The sequence below is a fragment of the Schistocerca nitens genome, chromosome 3 (genome assembly GCF_023898315.1).
Source record: "Schistocerca nitens isolate TAMUIC-IGC-003100 chromosome 3, iqSchNite1.1, whole genome shotgun sequence".
Taxonomy (NCBI): Eukaryota; Metazoa; Arthropoda; class Insecta; order Orthoptera; family Acrididae; genus Schistocerca; species Schistocerca nitens.
In genome coordinates, this window is record NC_064616.1 from 445,652,440 (window position 1) to 445,671,504 (window position 19,065).

The 19,065-nt window shown below is 39.3% G+C and overlaps 1 protein-coding gene across 1 annotated transcript in view; it reads right to left on the reverse strand.

The window, feature by feature from the left end:
* The window catches only part of LOC126248376 (oxygen-dependent coproporphyrinogen-III oxidase), a 94,135-nt gene that overhangs the window by 62,327 nt on the left and 12,743 nt on the right, over positions 1-19,065 (reverse strand). The window contains exon 2 of the mRNA XM_049949309.1: positions 12,857-13,061. Within this exon, the coding sequence (XP_049805266.1) occupies positions 12,857-13,061 (205 nt within the window). The remainder of the gene's footprint in view (positions 1-12,856; positions 13,062-19,065) is intronic.

The following is a 19,065-nucleotide window of genomic DNA, read 5'->3' on the forward strand; positions in this document are numbered from 1 at the left end:
GAGGATGGTCTCAGAATCCAAGCAACAATAGTCACTGGCGATGACAGAAGCCACAACTTGCCAACAACTGCACCCTGCACGCTCAATAGCCACAGGCAAGGCTTCCTCCATATCTCAGAAGAGCCCCCCCCCCCCCCACCTCCCCATCCCCACCCCTGTCACACATCCTAAGCACACACTGGACTTATTTCCAGCCATGGATAATAATTTTCTTAGAGGTCCCACTATGCACCCCCCCCCCCCCTCCTGCTCATGTCCACTTGTACCACAAATGGGTGTGGCCAGACAGGCAGTACCCATATTCATTCTCTGCCTCAAGCAATGCAAACACATTACAACCTGCCATGCACCCTGAGTGTGAGGTGAGTATAGCTTTGAGAGATGAAATAGTTAAGGCAGCAAAGGATCAAGTAGGTAAAAAGATGAGGGTTAGTAGAAATCCTTGTGTAACACAAGAGATATTGAATTTAATTGATGAAAGGAGAAAACACAAAAATGCAATAAATGAAGCAGGCGGTGGGGAATACAAACGTCTAAAAAATGCGATCAACAGGAAGTGTAAAACAGCTAAGCAGGAATGGCTAGAGGACAAACGTAAGGATGTGGAAACATGTTATCACTAGGGGTGACATAGATACTGCCTACAGGAAAATTAAAGATACCTTTGGAGAAGAGAGAACCACATGTATGAATATCAAGAACTCAGGTGGAAAACCAGTCCTAAGCAAAGAAGGGAAAGCAGAAAGGTGGAAGGAGTATATAGAGGGTCTGTACAAGAGAGATGTACTTGAAGGCAATATTATGGAAAGGGAAGAGGAGGGAGAGGAGGGAGATATATTACTGTGTGAAGAATTTGACAAAGCACTGAAAGACGTAAGTCGAAACAAGGCCCCAGGATAGACAACATTCCATTAGAACTACTGACAGCCTTGGGAGAGCCAATCCTGACAAAACTCTACCATCTGGTGAGCAAGATGTACAAGACAGGCAATACACCCGCACACTTCAAGAAGAATATAATAATCCCAATTCCAAAGAAAGCAGGTGCTGGCTGACAGGTGTGAAAATTACTGAACTATAAGTTCACAGCTGCAAAATACTAACACGAATTCTTTACAGAAGAATGGAGAAATTGGTAGAGGCTGACCTCGGGGAGGATCAGTTTGGATTCCGTAGAAATGTTGGAACATGTGAGGCAATACTGACCCTACGACTTCTCATAGGTGATGGGTTAAGGAAAGACAAACCTACAGTTATAACATTTGTAGACCTAAAGAAAACATCTGACAATGTTGACTGGAATATTCTCTTTCAAATTCTAAAGGTGGCAGGGGTAAAATACAGGGAGCAAAAGGCTATTTACAATTTGTACAGAAACCAGATGGCAGTTATAAGTGTTGATGGGCAAGAACGGGAAGCAGTGGTTGAGAAGGGAGTGAGACAGGGTGGTAACCTATCCCCAATGTTATTCAATCTGTATATTGAGCAAGCAGTAAAGGAAAGGAAGGAAAAATCTGGGGTAGGAATTAAAGTCCAGGGAGAAAAAATATAAACTTTGAAGTCTGCTAATGACATTGTGATTCTGTCAGACACAGCAAAGGGCTTGGAAGAGCAGCTGAACAGAATGGACAATATCTTGAAAGAAGGATATAAGATGAACACCAACGAAAGCAAAATGAGGATAATGGAATGTAGTCTAATTAAATCAGGTGAAGCTGAGGAAATTAGACTACAAAATGAGACACTTAAAGAAGCAAATGAATTTTGCTATTTGGGAAGCAAAATAACAGATGATGGTCGAAGTAGAGAGGATATAAAATATAGACTGGCAATGGCAAGGAAAGCATTTCTGAAAAAGAGAAATTTGTTAACATGGAGTATACATTTGTGTGTCAGTAAGTCCTTTCTGAAACTATCTGTATGGAATGTAGCCACATACGGAAGTGAAACATGGACAATAAACAGTTTAGACAAGAACAGAATAGCAGCTTTTGAAATGTGGCGCTACAGAAGACTGCTGAAGATTAGGTGCGTAGATCACGTAACTAATGAGGTGGTACCAAATAGAATTGGAGAGAAAAGAAATTTGTGGCAACACCTGATTAGAAGAACGGATCGGTTGATAGGACACATTCTGAGCCATCAAGGAATCACCAACTTAGTACTGGAGGTAAGAGTGGGGTAAACATAGTAGAGGGAAACCAAGAGATGAAAACAGTAAGCAGATTCAGACCCAGGATAGAGTAGCATGGAGAGCAGTATCAAACCAGTTTTTGGACTGAAGACTACCACCACCACCATATACTTTTTAAGTTTCAATGTAACAAACTGACTTGAAGACCTTTATTTCCTTTATAACTTTCTCATTAATGAAAGTGGTACATACTTGACTCCTTATTGCATGATTTCCTGAACAAATGCTGGTGATTAATATACAGTTCCTGGTTCATGAGCTGTCTTTCTCCATTTATTACGCATCACCAAGGAAGACATGACAGTAAGTCATTTAAAGGACATGATTGAGTTTAGCATAAAAGGTTGTACAGGGTTATTACAAATGATTGAAGCGATTTCACAGCTCTACAATAACTTTATTATTTGAGATATTTTCACAATGCTTTGCATACACATACAAAAACTCAAAAAGTTTTTTTGGCATTCACAAATGTTCGATATGTGCCCCTTTAGTGATTCGGCAGACATCAAGCCGATAATCAAGTTCCTCCCACACTCGGCGCAGCATGTCTCCATCAATGAGTTCGAAAGCATCGTTGATGCGAGCTCGCAGTTCTGGCACGTTTCTTGGTAGAGGAGGTTTAAACACTGAATCTTTCACATAACCCCACAGAAAGAAATCGCATGGGGTTAAGTCGGGAGAGCGTGGAGGCCATGACATGAATTGCTGATCATGATCTCCACCACGACCGATCCATCGGTTTTCCAATCTCCTGTTTAAGAAATGCTGAACATCATGATGGAAGTGCGGTGGAGCACCATCCTGTTGAAAGATGAAGTCGGCCCTGTCGGTCTCTAGTTGTGGCATGAGCCAATTATCCAGCATGTCCAGATACACGTGTCCTGTAACGTTTTTTTTCGCAGAAGAAAAAGGGGCCGTAAACTTTAAACCGTGAGATTGCACAAAACACGTTAACTTTTGGTGAATTGCGAATTTGCTGCACGACTGCGTGAGGATTCTCTACCGCCCAGATTCGCACATTGTGTCTGTTCACTTCACCATTAAGAAAAAATGTTGCTTCATCACTGAAAACAAGTTTCGCACTGAACGCATCCTCTTCCATGAGCTGTTGCAAACGCGCCGAAAATTCAAAGCGTTTGACTTTGTCATCGGGTGTCAGGGCTTGTAGCAATTGTAAACGGTAAGGCTTCTGCTTTAGCCTTTTCCGTAAGATTTTCCAAACCGTTGGCTGTGGTACGTTTAGCTCCCTGCTTGCTTTATTCGTCGACTTCCGCGGGCTACGCGTGAAACTTGCCCGCACGCGTTCAACCGTTTCTTCGCTCACTGCAGGCCGACCCGTTAATTTCCCCTTACAGAGGCATCCAGAAGCTTTAAACTGCGCATACCATCGCCGAATGGAGTTAGCAGTTGGTGGATCTTTGTTGAACTTCGTGCTGAAGTGTCGTTGCAGTGTTATGACTGACTGATGTGAGTGCATTTCAAGCACGACATACGCTTTCTCGGTTCCTGTCGCCATTTTGTGTCACTGCGCTCTCGAGCGCTCTGGCGGCAGAAACCTGAAGTGCAGCTTCAGCCGAACAAAACTTTGAGTTTTTCTACGTATCTGTAGTGTGTCGTGACCATATGTCAATGAATGGAGCTACAGTGAATTTATGAAATCGCTTCAATCATTTGTAATGGCCCTGTACTTTAATGCCCAGGAAAGCATCCTTGATATGCTGTGGCATCACTAGTCGACTGAAAGCCAGTGTAACTGGCTTCACTTAATTGGAGTTCATGTTTGTCACTTATGTGGCCAACCATGGTCTGCTTATAAAATTGTATAATGTAGACAGGTAAACTGTCTGTAACCGAAGTATGTGTATTTAACAGATTATCCTTTGCAAATTCTATCTTCACCCTAGCGATTAAACTATCAATGGCTACTTTACACTTATTATGTCATATCTGATACATAATGCAGACACTTGAGAATGGCTACAAGCTGAAATTATTTAGTAGTGAGCATTTTAAAATAAAATGATTGTTTAATTTTAACAATAACAATCAGCAAAGCAAACTGATATCATTCAAGATAAATGATGCTGTTTGCTCTAGCTCACCATTTATCCTCTTAATGATTTTTTAATGTTCCTATACCTTCTTCTTACCGTGTTTTTTTCCCCCTCTACTTCTTGAAGGTCTGCCACCACCATCTCGCCATAGAAAACAACAATCTTGCTGGCTTACAGGATATGGTGCAGCACCATTACAATAAATTAGCTGACCAGCATTTTTCTGTTTCCATAAGTTCGTTATTTTTATGGACCATGCCTTACAGATACTGTAAATTTAAAGTTTAAGGGTTACAGTTGTATATTGTAGACTTTTATGTAAATGAAATGGAATGAATGTCTGAAAAGAGCCATCATTGCATTTCATTACAATAAAAACACTGTGATACAGTCACTGTTTCTTACAGACCATTGCTTTTTTAAAAACTTCTATTTCTTAATCAACTATCACTGAAAGATTGGTTGATAGCCTAGATGTTATGTCTCATAACTGTTACACACAGTCTTGTTGGGAGTTTTTTGGTTTGTGTGATAAAAGCCACTGGGATCCCACAAGCAACTGGTGACATACAAGTTGACACTGGCAGAGTCTTGTACAACTTAGCAATTCTAATAAAACTATGTTTTACTAGGTGTCCCCAGAGGTCCCTACTGATCCTGTTCAAAGCAACAACAAAAAAAGCAATCTATACAAAATTTCTGCTCAATTGGACAACTGTTGGGAGACACCCAAATGCCCTGTAGTTTGAAAACAGTATACAAATCAATTAATTCCTTTCGCAAGTGTTAGATGTTTTCCCATCCTCAGCATTTCCTTTTTTATTCCAAGAGAAAATTATTAGGACATGTCACAATCAGAGCAGCATCATTAAAAAACATCCTGAACCAATTTTTCAAAAACTTCCTGAATTACATGAAGTTTTTTTTTTTTTAATAATGTACACACAATTTTTGTAGTATAAACACTTATCTACAGCTCCTACTGAATCAAAATTTGATGTGAGAAAATAAGACATTGAACCTAAACTTTTCCTAAGAAAGAATCCCATAGCAGTTGAGTATTTTTTATGTTCTCCATCAATGGTCTGCAAAACTATTCCTCAGTTTTGATTTTTTTTTGAAAATGTTCTTTTATTCTTCGATAAGTTTGGAATCTTTCTGCACATAACTGTCTTCTGAATTTCTTTCAATTGCATTTCTGTAAATAAGAGCATTCTCTCATGTTAAAGTATCTTTGTTGAGAAAGTCTGTGGTGATAGATCTCCTGAAGAAAGTTTCTGTACCAGGAATTATAAAAGATGAGAACTCTCATGTTTGTACAGGAAGGAAAATCTCTGCACTGCAGATTGTATCTTTTCAGTTGTTTTTTCCTTCTTCCTCTTGTCCAGCTTCATCTGTTTGCAGCACAACTTGTGACATAATTGCCTTAACTGCTGTTGAATCATCATATAAGGATAGTCATAGATTCATCAACAAAGCACCAGAGATGGTTGGGAAATCTTGTTGCAACATCCTTACTAACCGCGAGATCAATATTCCATTAATTCATCAGTTGACCCACAAACAAGAAATGATGACAGGAGCCAGGATCACGTGTACGATTGATGACAAAAAACTCACATTCTTCTTGACAACTACTTCTCCACGTGAGATAACTGCAAGGAAATTGACACTTTCGTGAGCCGTGGGAAACATGCTTCCCACTACAATGAACTTGCTCCTAGTCCCGTGGGATTGACAATTCCCACCTCTGTACAGTGCTACCACCTAACGAACAGTATAGGGTACTACTTCTAATCGGAAGTTCCCGCCGTTTTTGCTGTACCTTCGCGCAGAGGCATTGTATAGCTGAGTGTTGCTCTGTAGAGGAGTCTTTCAGTGCTGTTTGCATGACATTTTGTGAGTTTTTCCTCACAGCTATAGTATAAGGTACATGCTTTTGATTTACCCAAATTTATGAAGGAAAACACAAAATTGGAATAAGGAGAATTCCAGTTTGAAACAAAAGGAGCCATTCTGCAGTAAAATGTCACTTTCCTGTCCTCAATTCATGACCCATGAGAAACAGCCACAGTGCAAAGGAAAAACAAGAATGGTACTAGTACAGAGATTTCTTGTCCTGAAGTTGTGGCAGAATACAACATAATAATGGGTGGTGTCGATAAGTTTTATCAATTACAACGAAGGTAAGCTATTGGCAGACATTCTGTAAAATGGTGGCACAGAATATTTTATTTCCTGGTGGACGCTGCTGCAGTGAACAGTTTTATCCTGTGGAAAATAAGTAAAAGAGAAAGTGGAGAGCATGATCAGCTCACATATAGGATCCATCTAGCCAGACAATTGATCACTGGCTTCTCATCCCAAAAAAGGTGTGGACAAAAACCTGTCTTTCTGGCAAAAAGGGGTACAATACCTGAAGATTTTCATCATGTGGCTGTAGGGGAGCATCAACCCATTTTAGGAGAAACCTACTGGACATGCCGTCATTGTAGTACCAAAGCTGCGGAAAAGAGCACTCGCTGTGTTTGTACATATTGTCAAATAGCACTTTGCATAGACCCAAATTTCAGAAAATTTCATGGCAAGTAATTGTGAACAATCATTGTAACAAGAGAAGTAAATTTATAGAATAAATGTGACATATATTGAAAAAGTTGTTTTTGTCATTTAACTCCAAGGAAGGGCAGTGGGAAGAATACTTCCCACCTTGTCGTGTGACCTCACTTTCACAGTTGGAGAAAGTTTGATATTCTGTATGATAAATATACCTATCTGTTAACTACTATCTGCTCTCCATTCATTAAAAAAAAAAAAAACTGCTCAATAATTTTGCCCACGAAAGGGTTAAAAGATGTACATCTTGAATGTGCAAATTGTCTTTTTCATCCACCCACCATGGCTTACAGTTCCAAGTGTACGACATGATACTGTGTTCTTTGGAAGGTCACCAGTTAATTCCAGAAGCTCTTGGTAATAACTCGCTGTTCAATAAATCCAGGAATGGTTAAGTGGACCTCATCAGGCACCTCATTACTATCAATCATAAGCACTGTCAAGTTTTGTCCTTGTCTTTTTCCTTGTCTGTAGCTCTAGTCAAATGTTTCTGTAAATCTTTCCTTTCATAATTGATTCTGAACAATTAATCAAAGCCATGGTCATTTCATGTAGTACAAATCCATGGTTTTTGCCACGAAAAGAAAGTGTCTGAACAATCAATTCTGCTCTTTAACTTGTTGAAAGCTCTATGACTTTGTGATTGTAGAAGAAGACATTTAAACTTTCTGGTTTGCGGGTAGCTTGGCTTCAATTATTTGACTGGAAACACAGCCAACAAGAGAAATGTAAAAAATATTTTTAAATTTGTGCGACAGCATACTGTGTGTAAGTAACATATGCCATTTTGTAAGACTAAGATCAAGTCTCAGAAGTCACTTTGCACCAGAAACACAAATTGTTTGAATCAACAATTGAAGTATCATCCATGGAAGACAGCTTGATTGTTGGTTACAAAAATAAATGAACATAATATAACAAAAATACAGATATGCTAAAATAAAATTACTGAATAACAATAGTGAAACTCTAATAATATTTACAAAAAATAGTGTAACACAGTTTGCATATAAAGTAGTTGGTTTTACTTGTATTACCTTTGCATAGTAAATTACAGGTTACTGGAAATAAAGATCACATGTTAATTAAATTAATGAAAACTCACATTAATATTCATCACTAATATCTACAAGTGATCCAAATGAAGTAACTAAAAAGAAGTGTCTGAAAAAACAATGTTCGAGAGAAAATTTCACAACTTATTGTGATCAAGCCTGGATCCATCTCCCTGTAACACATATGTGGCACCATTATATGCACTGGTGGTCACTGAAGCATGGCAAGAGCTTAGTTCCAGGTTTTCCAAAGTTGTACTGAAACAAGGCTGGCCTAGTTTCCTCAGAAGTGCATCATTTCGTATGCCTGGGTACGCAAGTGTGACAAACTTATCAAATGGTATTGATGTAGTGAGCATGAGGGAGGGGGATGAGGGTACTAAGTATTGTCTGCAGGGCTTTACATCATTGACCAAAGTTATTATTTACTGTAGAGTTTAAGACTAATTAATGTTCAGTTAGTAGGATTGTTGATTAGTAATACACTGGTGCTAGTTACTAGCAAGCATAGGATATGTAGTTTGATATTTCAGCAAATTTCAAAAACATTTTGAAGTACAGTATACCTGCAGTGCACTCTCTGACATTACGCTGCACCATTATTATAAAAAAATGCCATTATGCTCACTACTCATTAGTAAAGACTAATCAGATGTGCTTTTGAGACAAAGTAATACCAGAAGTCCAGCCCATTGTGCCATACATATATTAGAAGATGTTAATACGGAGTGTGTCCACTCTTCGCTTTGATGATGGCTTGAAGTCTACTGGATACACTTTCAGCGAAATGTCTGTGGAGGAATGGCAGCCCATTTCTCCTCAAGAGCTGAAACCAGAGAAGTTGGTGATGTTGGACACTGGGATCTCAAATGAAGTGGATATTCCAACTCATCCGGAAGGTGGGCAGGCCAGTCCATTTCAGGAATGTTATTGTCCACAAACCATTGCCTCGCAGATGCTGCTTTATTACAGCGTGCACTATCACGTTGATACAATCAATCATAGTCTCCAAACCATTCCTCTACTGTAAGCAGTGCACAAGGGTGTAAAATGTGTTTGTATCCTTCCACACTTTGTTTTCTAAACCACAATAAGCTTACCACACCTTAACCATGAAAAACATCCTCATACTGTAACACCACCTCCTCTGTACTTCACTGTTCGCACTACACACGCAGGCAGGTAAATTCTCCACGTATTTGGCAAACCCAAACTTTTCCATAATATTTCCACAGGGTGTAGTTTGATTCATCACTCCAAATCATTCATTTGCAGTCATCCACTGACCAGAGGCATTACTCTTTACACCACCTCAATATTCTCTTAGCATTAACTACAGAAATGTGTGGCGACAGTTGACTTGGACAGCTTTAAAAGAGATGTCACTGATAAATTTGCTACTAAGGTGGCATACTATGACTAGTCCACAAAAGTCACTGAGGTCTTCTGACCAACCCAGTACTCACCATGTCCTTTTATCCTGGCAGGTCCACATCTCATGACATCCACTGGTCAATTCCGCTTTACATAGGAATGTGCGGATACTTTTGGTCACATAATATATGCTGGTAATGGCAACACCAAACAAAGTTGCACTGAGGGACAACATTCACATGAGAAAAGTGATATGAGAGAGGATTTTCAACTCAATGGCAAAAATACCACTCAAGGACAACATGGAACTGGCAAGCATACTCAAACACAGAACTGATATTAATATCTCATTGCTAAATATTACTGCAATTGTTTTTCAGGCTAAAGAAAATGCCTATATGATTCTTGCAGGAGAAAGTCTCTTGGTTTGACAGCTATGCTCCACAATCCATCTTACATCTGGTAGCACTGTCATTTCTCCCCTTTCCCATTCTATTCACAAATGGTGCACAGGAAGAATAACTGCCAGTAAGACTCCCTATGAGCTCTAATGTCTTCAACTTTCTCACCACAGTCATTTTACAAGACCTACATGGGAGGAAGCAATATGTTGTCCAACTCTTAACAGAACAACTACTCTCATAATTTCTACAATAAACGTCTCCATCTTACTTAATTTTTCTCTTATAATGCCTGCCAAATAAGTTTGCTGAGCGTTTCCATTACACTCTTGCACATACTAAATGATCGCCAGATGAAATGTGGCATTTCTTGTAATGATTTCTCTATATCTGCTATTAATCCAACCCGATAAGGATCCTATACTGATGAGCAGTACTTAAAATTGGTAGGACAAGTGTTTTGTACGCTACTTCTTTCATGGATGAATCTCAGCCTGGCATCTGCTTTTCCTACAGCTAGTTTTATGTGATCATTCCATTTTAGGTTGATCTGGACAGCTACTTCTAGGTATTTTACAGTTGTTAATGTTTGTAGTCAGCCTAGTGAAGCTTCTGACATTATCCACTAGATCATTGGTTGTTGTTTTGGGGAAGGAGACCAGACAGCGAGGTCATCGGTCTCATCAGATTAGGGAAGGACGGGGAAGGAAGTCGGCCGTGCCCTTTGAAAGGAACCATCCCGGCATTTGCCTGGAGCGATTTAGGGAAATCACGGAAAACCTAAATCAGGATGGCCGGACGCGGGATTGAACCGTCGTCCTCCCGAATGCGAGTCCAGTGTTTAACCACTGCGCCACCTCGCTCGGTTTCACTAGATCATTAATTTATACAATAAACAGTAATGCCGCCATGACACTCCCTTGGGGTACCCCTGATACTACATCCACATCTGTTTATTTTGACACATTATGGACCTCTAATTGGCCTTGCTTATCAGGAGTGGAATGATACCTGCTGAACATATAACATAGAAGAATTAGGTCTCTTGTATGCAGCTAACTGATATATTGCTACATCTTGTTGGAGATCTACACACGCGATTTTGAACATTTTCCAGAAGAGAATACAGCTGTCTAAGCATTCCTCGATTGACACTGAGAGACTGCCTGAAATGACTTTACATATATGTAGTGATGGTCATGGAGTTCCCTGTCCAAGTGAATCTTCAATCACTCAAAAATAACTACTTCTTTGTAAGTAAGAGTAGTATGAATCTATATTTGACAACCAGAAAAAAATTGCTTAACTTGTGAAATAATGAATTTTTGATTCTGAAAGGTGCAGCAATGCATCAGGAAGAAGAAGGGAATGGAGGATAATGAAACTGAACTGGTGTGCATGTACCATTTTTAGTGGCAGGGATAGGTCCATACAGTGAACACTGAGATTTTGTTGAAGAGCTAATAAAAAATATGGTGTGGTCCACCAATAGCAACAGTGTGGCCATCTCACACCTACTTTGCATTTAGTCACTGGAATCCTCTTCACAGAACAATTTATACTTGGACTTCATTCTTTAGGCAAACAGGTTCTACACTGCAACGAAAATCACACAGCTGACCTTGCACTAATATAGGAATGGAAAGTACAGCTGCTGTTAGAGTTGAGCAATTCTTACAATACAGTGCCCTACAGTTACTGAAGTGTTTGGAGAATCCTTCATTGAGATCTGATACTTTGCCTACAACACTGTCATCATCCCAGAACTGAGTTACACAGATTTTGAAATCCATAAAGGATGTGTCAAGACAATCACTGAAATGTTTAGTCCACAGATAAATAACTTTTTCTGACTGAGTTACATTTGCATCTTCGACATGTGATCAGTGTTTCCTGTTGTATCTTATTTTGTTTAGTTTTCACTGGTTTAAAAATGGTAGAGTAATCTGCCACACCCTTTACAAACTTCTCTCTTTATAATGCTTTTTATTTCAATGATCCCACCTCCATAACTAAGTAATGAGCATATCTGACTGCTATTCAGAGGACTTGGGTTTTCCCTGGTGGGAGGACTGGAATGGAGTACACTCACTATTGCAATAACTGAGGTACTATTTGAATGTGAAGAAGCCACTCCAAACTCTGGGAAACTGGCAGTGGGTAGGAGAACAGTGTACTGACTGCACCCCTCCATAATACAGCACAATGATGACACTGTCAGAGGATGACATGGCAGTTGGCCGATACTGCACATGACCTGTCAGGGTCAGTACATGGATCTTGTTTATTTCAATTATGCTCATCCTTTCCAACTCATATCTAGACACCAATATCAATAATATCCCCACAGCTACATACTTTTACCTGAATTATGAGTGCTATGCATACCTAGCAGAATAGGATATTAATCAATCCCCTTTAATTCTAAGGGGTTTGTTGTCAAATCGTAGTTTCAATATGGAATTTTAAGAAATTATAGTACATCAAATAATCCCTCTAACCCCCATGTAAGTTGTATGGAAACAGTTTTCAGAGAACTTTCTTAACAACAATTAGAACATTCTGAGCAGCAAAACTTATCTTGTTACTTTTAGCTTAAGAAACATTACAAGGATGACTCACCTACCAGGTTCACTATTTTTCTATGGGAGTGTCCATCAGGAGAAGCTGTTGAGTTTGAATTTAAAATTGTGACTTTGGCACCACGAGTGGCTTCTTGCATATTTGCTAGTACCTAGGCAGAGCTGCTACAATTAAGTTGAAGCAGATAGTGGCCACACCACTCTCACGCTACAGACAATAAAGCAGACAGACTTTCTGTCTACCATGTAATATCCTACCACTGTGCCAAATGCTGGGTGATAGACAACTCACAGAGCTCGTTGTAATACAGAACTGTAGGGAATGACCAGCTCCCATTTCTGGAGCCAAGTGTTCAGTATACCACACTCCAATCAAATGTGTCTAACGTCTCCAGTGTATTTACCATTTGGCACCACTCAAGACATACATGTACCTCAAAAAATGCAACGGATATAGTGATCATTACCATCATCTTGAAATTAAACATTATTTTTGCAGCTGCCATACCAGCTAACATGCAAATAAAATCTATACATACCTTAAAATTATAGCAGGTGATGGTAAGCAAATAATTACCTGGATTCTCATAATTAATAATTCCATTTTTGTTTTCATATCATTTCTGTTCATCATCATATCTGATTTTTTCGTAATTGGGTCTGCCATAAATGTTGAAAAATCTGGTCTCTTAGCACCTCCAAAATCTGGCCACCTAGCATTTTCAGCTTTAACTGTTGAGTAAACAGCAACTCCTGAAGCAATTATTGCAAATCCATACACCCTATATATTGAAAAATCAGAAACACTAATTAGTACTAAATAGCAGAGGCAAGAAAAAAAGATGAAAAGTAAATACTGTGTGCAAGCACTAACAGCTGACATGAGTAAATCATTACACAGTTACACCACTTCTCTTCCCTGGTATTAATCCCTCAACAGGGATCTGCACATGATACATAATCATCCACCATGGATTTCAAAATTACTTTATTCCTATGGTTAGATGCCTTTGCTGTTGCCAAATCCTTAAGGTGGAAGGGTGTGGGCCATATATGTTATCCACATGCAAGCAGTGTATATTCTGTTATGTGCGATTACATGTTTTAACTGTTTGTGTATCGTGTCTGTGACAATGTGATGGGGAAATAACCTGAAAACTGCATAGATAAATGTCAGAAAGGCTCATCTCTAACATAGTTGTGAAAAGTTAGCTTTTCTATAAAGAAATCACAAAATGCAAAGCTTCCTTCAAGAGGAAGGAAAAAGCTAGCATGTTAACTGTTAAACTATAAGGAACAGTCAAATGAAAATGAGACAGATGGAATAGAATAACTAAACTGTTTATTATTTCATAACTGTTAACACATTTACCCCACTGTGAGACAAGACAGGCAATGCCTTCACGGAAAAATGTTTGGTGTTGCCTACAGTACCACGATTTTACCCAGGTGTGCTCCTCTTCATCTGAAGCACATTGACAGCTACAGATGTCTTTCTTTGGGGTTCGAAAAGTATCAAAATCATATGGGGGGAGATTGGGACTGAGGGGGGTATGTGTAAGGGCTTCTCAGTGAAACTTCTGCAGTGTACTCGAAACTGGTTGTTACATGATTGGTTAGTTTGCTGGCTGGTGGGCTGATAGGTCAGTTGGGGGTTAATGGCTGAACAGTGAGGTCACCAGTCCCTCGGTCATCTGGAGTTAGTGATGTCAATCAGAAATTCGATCAAATAATGAAATTATGTAGGTGTAGTAAAATTAATGTCCTGGATAAAACACTGGTGGCAGAGCTGAGAAACAATTTGAAGAGAAGTAAAAGTATATGCATCAGAACAGTACATAAGTTAGAGATCCTTACACGGGATGTACACTGGTGGCTGTAGAATCATTCTGCAGTCTGTCCCAAATGCCTGTTTCTGAACTTTCTCAACAGTGTGTCTTCTTCCCTAAAGGGACTCCCATTTGAGTTAATGGAGCATTTCTGTAATATTCAAATGCTGACCAAACCTATTAGTAACAAATCTAGCAGCATGCCTCAACTGTTTCTATATCTTCCTTTAATCTGACCTGGTGACATTCCCAAACACTTTAGCAGTAATCAAGAACAGGTTGCACATGTGTTATTTACCAAGTCCCCTTTGCAGATGAGCTGCACTTTCAAGAATTCTCCCAATAATCCAGCATCAACCATTTGACTTCTCGAGAACCGACTTTACATGCTCACTGCATTTCATGTCACTTTGCAATGTAACATCCAGTTATTTAACCCCTTAATGTGGAGTGTCGTAAATTCGCATCATCTACATCTACATCCATACTCCACAAAAGTCACCTGACGGTGTGTGGCGGAGGGTACCTTGAGTACCACTATCGGTTCTCCCTTCTATTCCAGTCTCTTATTGTTCGTGGAAATAAGAATTGTCGGTATGCCTCTGTGTGGGCTCTAATCTCTCTGATCCCACACTGCTGAGCAGTATTCAAGCAGTGGGCGAACAAGCGTACTGTAACCCACTTCCTTTGTTTTCGGATTGCATTTCCTTAGGATTCTTCCAATGAATCTCAGTCTGGCATCTGCGTTACCGACGATCAACTATATATGATCATTCCATTTTAAATCACACCTAATGCGTACTCCCAGATAATTTATGGAATTAACTGCTTCCAGTTGCTGACCTGCTATATTATAGCTAAATGATAAGGGATCTTTCTTTCTATGTATTCACAGCACATTACACTTGTCTACATTGAGATTCAATTGCCATTCCCTGCACCATGCGTCGATTCGTTGCAGATCCTCCTGCATTTCAGTACAATTTTCCATTGTTACAACCTCTCAATATACCACAGCATCATCCGCAAAAAACCTTAGCGAGCTTTTGATGTTATCCACAAGGTCATTTATATATATTATGAATAGCAACGGTCCTACGACCCTCCCCTGCGGCACACCTGAAATTACTCTTACTTTGGAAACTTCTCTCCATTGAGAATGACATGCTGCATTCTGTTATCTAGCAACTCTTCAACCCAATCACACAATTGGTCTGATAGTGCATATGCTCTTACTTTGTTCATTAAACGACTGTGGGGAACTGTATCGAACGCCTTGCGGAAGTCAAGAAACACGGCATCTACCTGGGAACCCGTGTCTATGGCCCTCTGAGCCTCGTGGACGAATAGCGCGAGCTGGGTTTCACACGATCGTCTTTTTTGAAACCCATGCTGATTCCTACAGAGTAGATTTGTAGCCTCCAGAAAAGTCATTATACTTGAACATAATACATGTTCCAACATCCTACAACTGATCGACTTTAGTGATATAGGTCTATACTTCTGCACATCTGTTCGACGTCCCTTCTTGAAAACGGGGATGACCTGTGCCCACTCTCTTCTAGAGACGTACGGAACACCGCTGCGAGAAGGGGGGCAAGTTCCCTCGCGTACCCTGTGTAAAATCGAACTTGTATCCAATCAGGTCCAGCAGCCTTTCCTCTTTTGAGCGATTTTAATTGTTTCCCTATCCCTCTGTCATCTATTTCAATATCGAGCATTTTGTCATCTGTGCGACAATCTAGAGAAGGAACTACAGTGCAGTCTTCCTCTGTGAAACAGCTTTGGAAAAAGACATTTAGTATTTTGACCTTTAGTCTGTCATCCTCTGTTTCAGTACCATTTTGATCACAGAGTGTCTGGAAATTTTGTTTTGATCCACCTACCTCTAAGACCAGAATTTCTTAGGATTTTCTGCCAAGTCAGTACATAGAACTTTACTTTTGAATTCATTGAACGCCTCTCGCATAGCCCTCCTCACACTACATTTCGCTTTGCGTAATTTTTGTCACTTTTGCTAAACAGAAAAATCTTCCTACCTTTTTTAAAATTTCTATTTACGGCTGAAATCATCGATGCAGTAACCGCTTTATGATCGCTGATTCCCTGTTCTGCGTTAACTGTTTCAAATAGTTCGGGTCTGTTTGTCACCAGAAGGTCTAATATGTTATCGCCACAAGTCTGTTCTCTGTTTAACTGCTCAAGGTAGTTTTCAGATAAAGCACTTAAAAAACTTTCACTGGATTCTTTGTCCCTGCCACCCGTTATGAACGTTTGAGCCTCCCAGTCTATATCCGGCAAATTAAAATCTCCACCCAGAACTATAACATGGTGGGGAAATCTACTCGAAATATTTTCCAAATTATCCTTCAGGTGCTCAGCCACAACAGCTGCTGAGCTAGGGGGCCTATAGAGACATCCAATTACCATGTCTGAGCCTTCTTTAACCGTGACCTTCACCCAAATTATTTCACATTTCGGATCTCCGTCAATTTCCTTCGATACTACAGCACTTCTTATCCCTATAAACACGCCTCCCCCTTCACTGTCCAGCCTGTCTCTGCAGTATACATTCCAATGCGACGCTAATAAATAGAAGGTTAACAGTTTTTAATCAAAGGGCTGGCTGGTGCAGACTGTACATGAAGTTGCTAACACTTCTGATAATAGGTTAACTGACGTGACTGTGACAAGTAGCACAATATTAATACTGTGTTCAAGCACTACAGAACTGTGTTCCAACTCATCTTCATTAACTCACATTTCTCCACATGCATAGCAAGCTGACATCACACCAAACAGAAAATTCTGTCTAAGTCATCCTACGTCACTTGAAGATAATACTTCCCCTTACACTACAATGTCATCAGCAAACAGATACAGACTTTTGCTGACCATATTCGTCAGATCGTTTATGTATTTAGAGAACAATAGTAGTCGTATTACACATCCTTGGGGAACCCATGATGTTACGTTTGCCTCTCATGAACACTTGCCATCTAGGACAATGTACTGGGTTTTACTACTATTATTATTATTATTTTTTTTTTTTTTTTTTTTTTTTTTTTTTTTTTTTCATTCACATATTTGAGAACTTATTCTGTAAGCTCAGACCTCCATTAACAGTCTGCAGTATAAATGCTTGCGAGAAATCTAGGATTACAGAATTTGGCTGTTGCCTTTCGTCCACGGTTGGCAGGATACCATACAAGGAAAGAGTGAGCAGAGTTTCACTCGAGAAAGGCTTCCTAAACCCATGCTGATTTGTGGACACCAGCTTTTCTTTCTGAATGGAATTGACTATATTCAAACTCAGAATATGGTCAAGAATTCTAAAACAAACTGGCATTAAGGATATTGGTCTGCACTTTTGCAGGGCAATTCTTTCACCCTTCTTATATATGGGAATGAGCTGTGCTTCTTCCAGTCACCTCGGACTTTGCAGTGTTACACCTAGTTATTTAACCCCTTAATACTGAGTGTCATGAATTTGCATCATACCAATGCGATGCTAATAAATAGAAGATTAAATGTTTCTGAGCACAGAGTGACACACCTGTGATAAGGAGTCAATGCAAAGAATATTCTCTGCAAAAGTGAACCAGGATTCCACCTGTACCTAGAGACTTACTTGTTTTCAACTCTTTCAGTTGTTATGAACTTCCAGCATGCTGGGATAATTGTAGGTCAGTATCTTCTGTTAATCAGTACAATGAAAACCAGCCAAAGTAAAAATTTTATCTTTTTATTCACTCAATGGCAACAGATAGTCAAAACAGTATATTTCCAAAAATGCAAAAATTATGACGATAATTTATATGTATTATGAAGTGCAAATAAACAGTTACAGTGCAGTTATCTGTATGTGCTGTAACTGTTTGTTTGCGGTTCATAGTTCATTATGGGTATAGTTCTTGCATTTTCAGAAATACTATTTTCACTATCTGTCACAATGATCTGAAAATGGGTCCCGGACTGAAACTCATCATTAAGTGAATAAAAATGTGAAATTTACAACCTCTGCTGGTTTTTTGTTGTACTCTTTCAGTTGTTTTTTGACATCATGTATGTCTGTTACTAAAGGTCTCTTGTTCAAAGATATACTGCACTTCTGCAAGGTTCTTCCATTGAATGTCAATCTGATATCTGCTTCCCTAGTCTGCATGAACTTTTGTTGTGCCTTGGACTTCTCTGGACACTGTCAAGAATTTTGAAGCTTGTTACTGATTTCAGTGCTTGATCAGCAAGTAGTGTAACAATCTGTTCATTGCATCTGTTAATATTTGCACTCACAACAGAGTACAACTGTGTGCCAAAGCAGGACTTTAACTGGAATCCTGCCTTTTGTAACCAATGTTCTTGCCAACTGAGCTATCAAGGCACAGCTCACAACTTGCTCTCACAGCATCAATTCAGTTAATACCTCTTTTTTTTATTTGGAAGCTTCATAGATCTTCTCCTGCATACATTTCTGGGCTAGTTCTACTGGAAGAAACAACAACAAAGAAAATGCATTGTGTCTTGAAAAGAAGTTATGAAGAATATCAACAAAGCAAAACAGGAGTAATGGAATAAAGTCGAATTATATCAAGTGATGCTGAGGGAATTCGATTAGGGAATGAGACAGTAAAAGTAGTAAATGAGTTTTGCTCTTTGGGCAGAAAAATAACTGGCAATGGCGTAAAGGGATGGTAGCTTTATAAGGAAACAAAACAAAGACAAAAAATTGTTTAAGCAAAATGTAATTCTACGAGATAATGCTTAAGATCAGAGGAGTATATCAAATAACTATGGGGAGGCACTAAATCAAACTGAGAACAATAAAATTTATTTAGAAAGATCAGTTGATAGGACACATCCTAAAGCATCAAGGAATCATCAATTTTGTAACACACGAAAGTGTGGGGGATGAAAACTGTAAAGGGAGACCATGACTCAGATTCAGTAATCCAGCTCA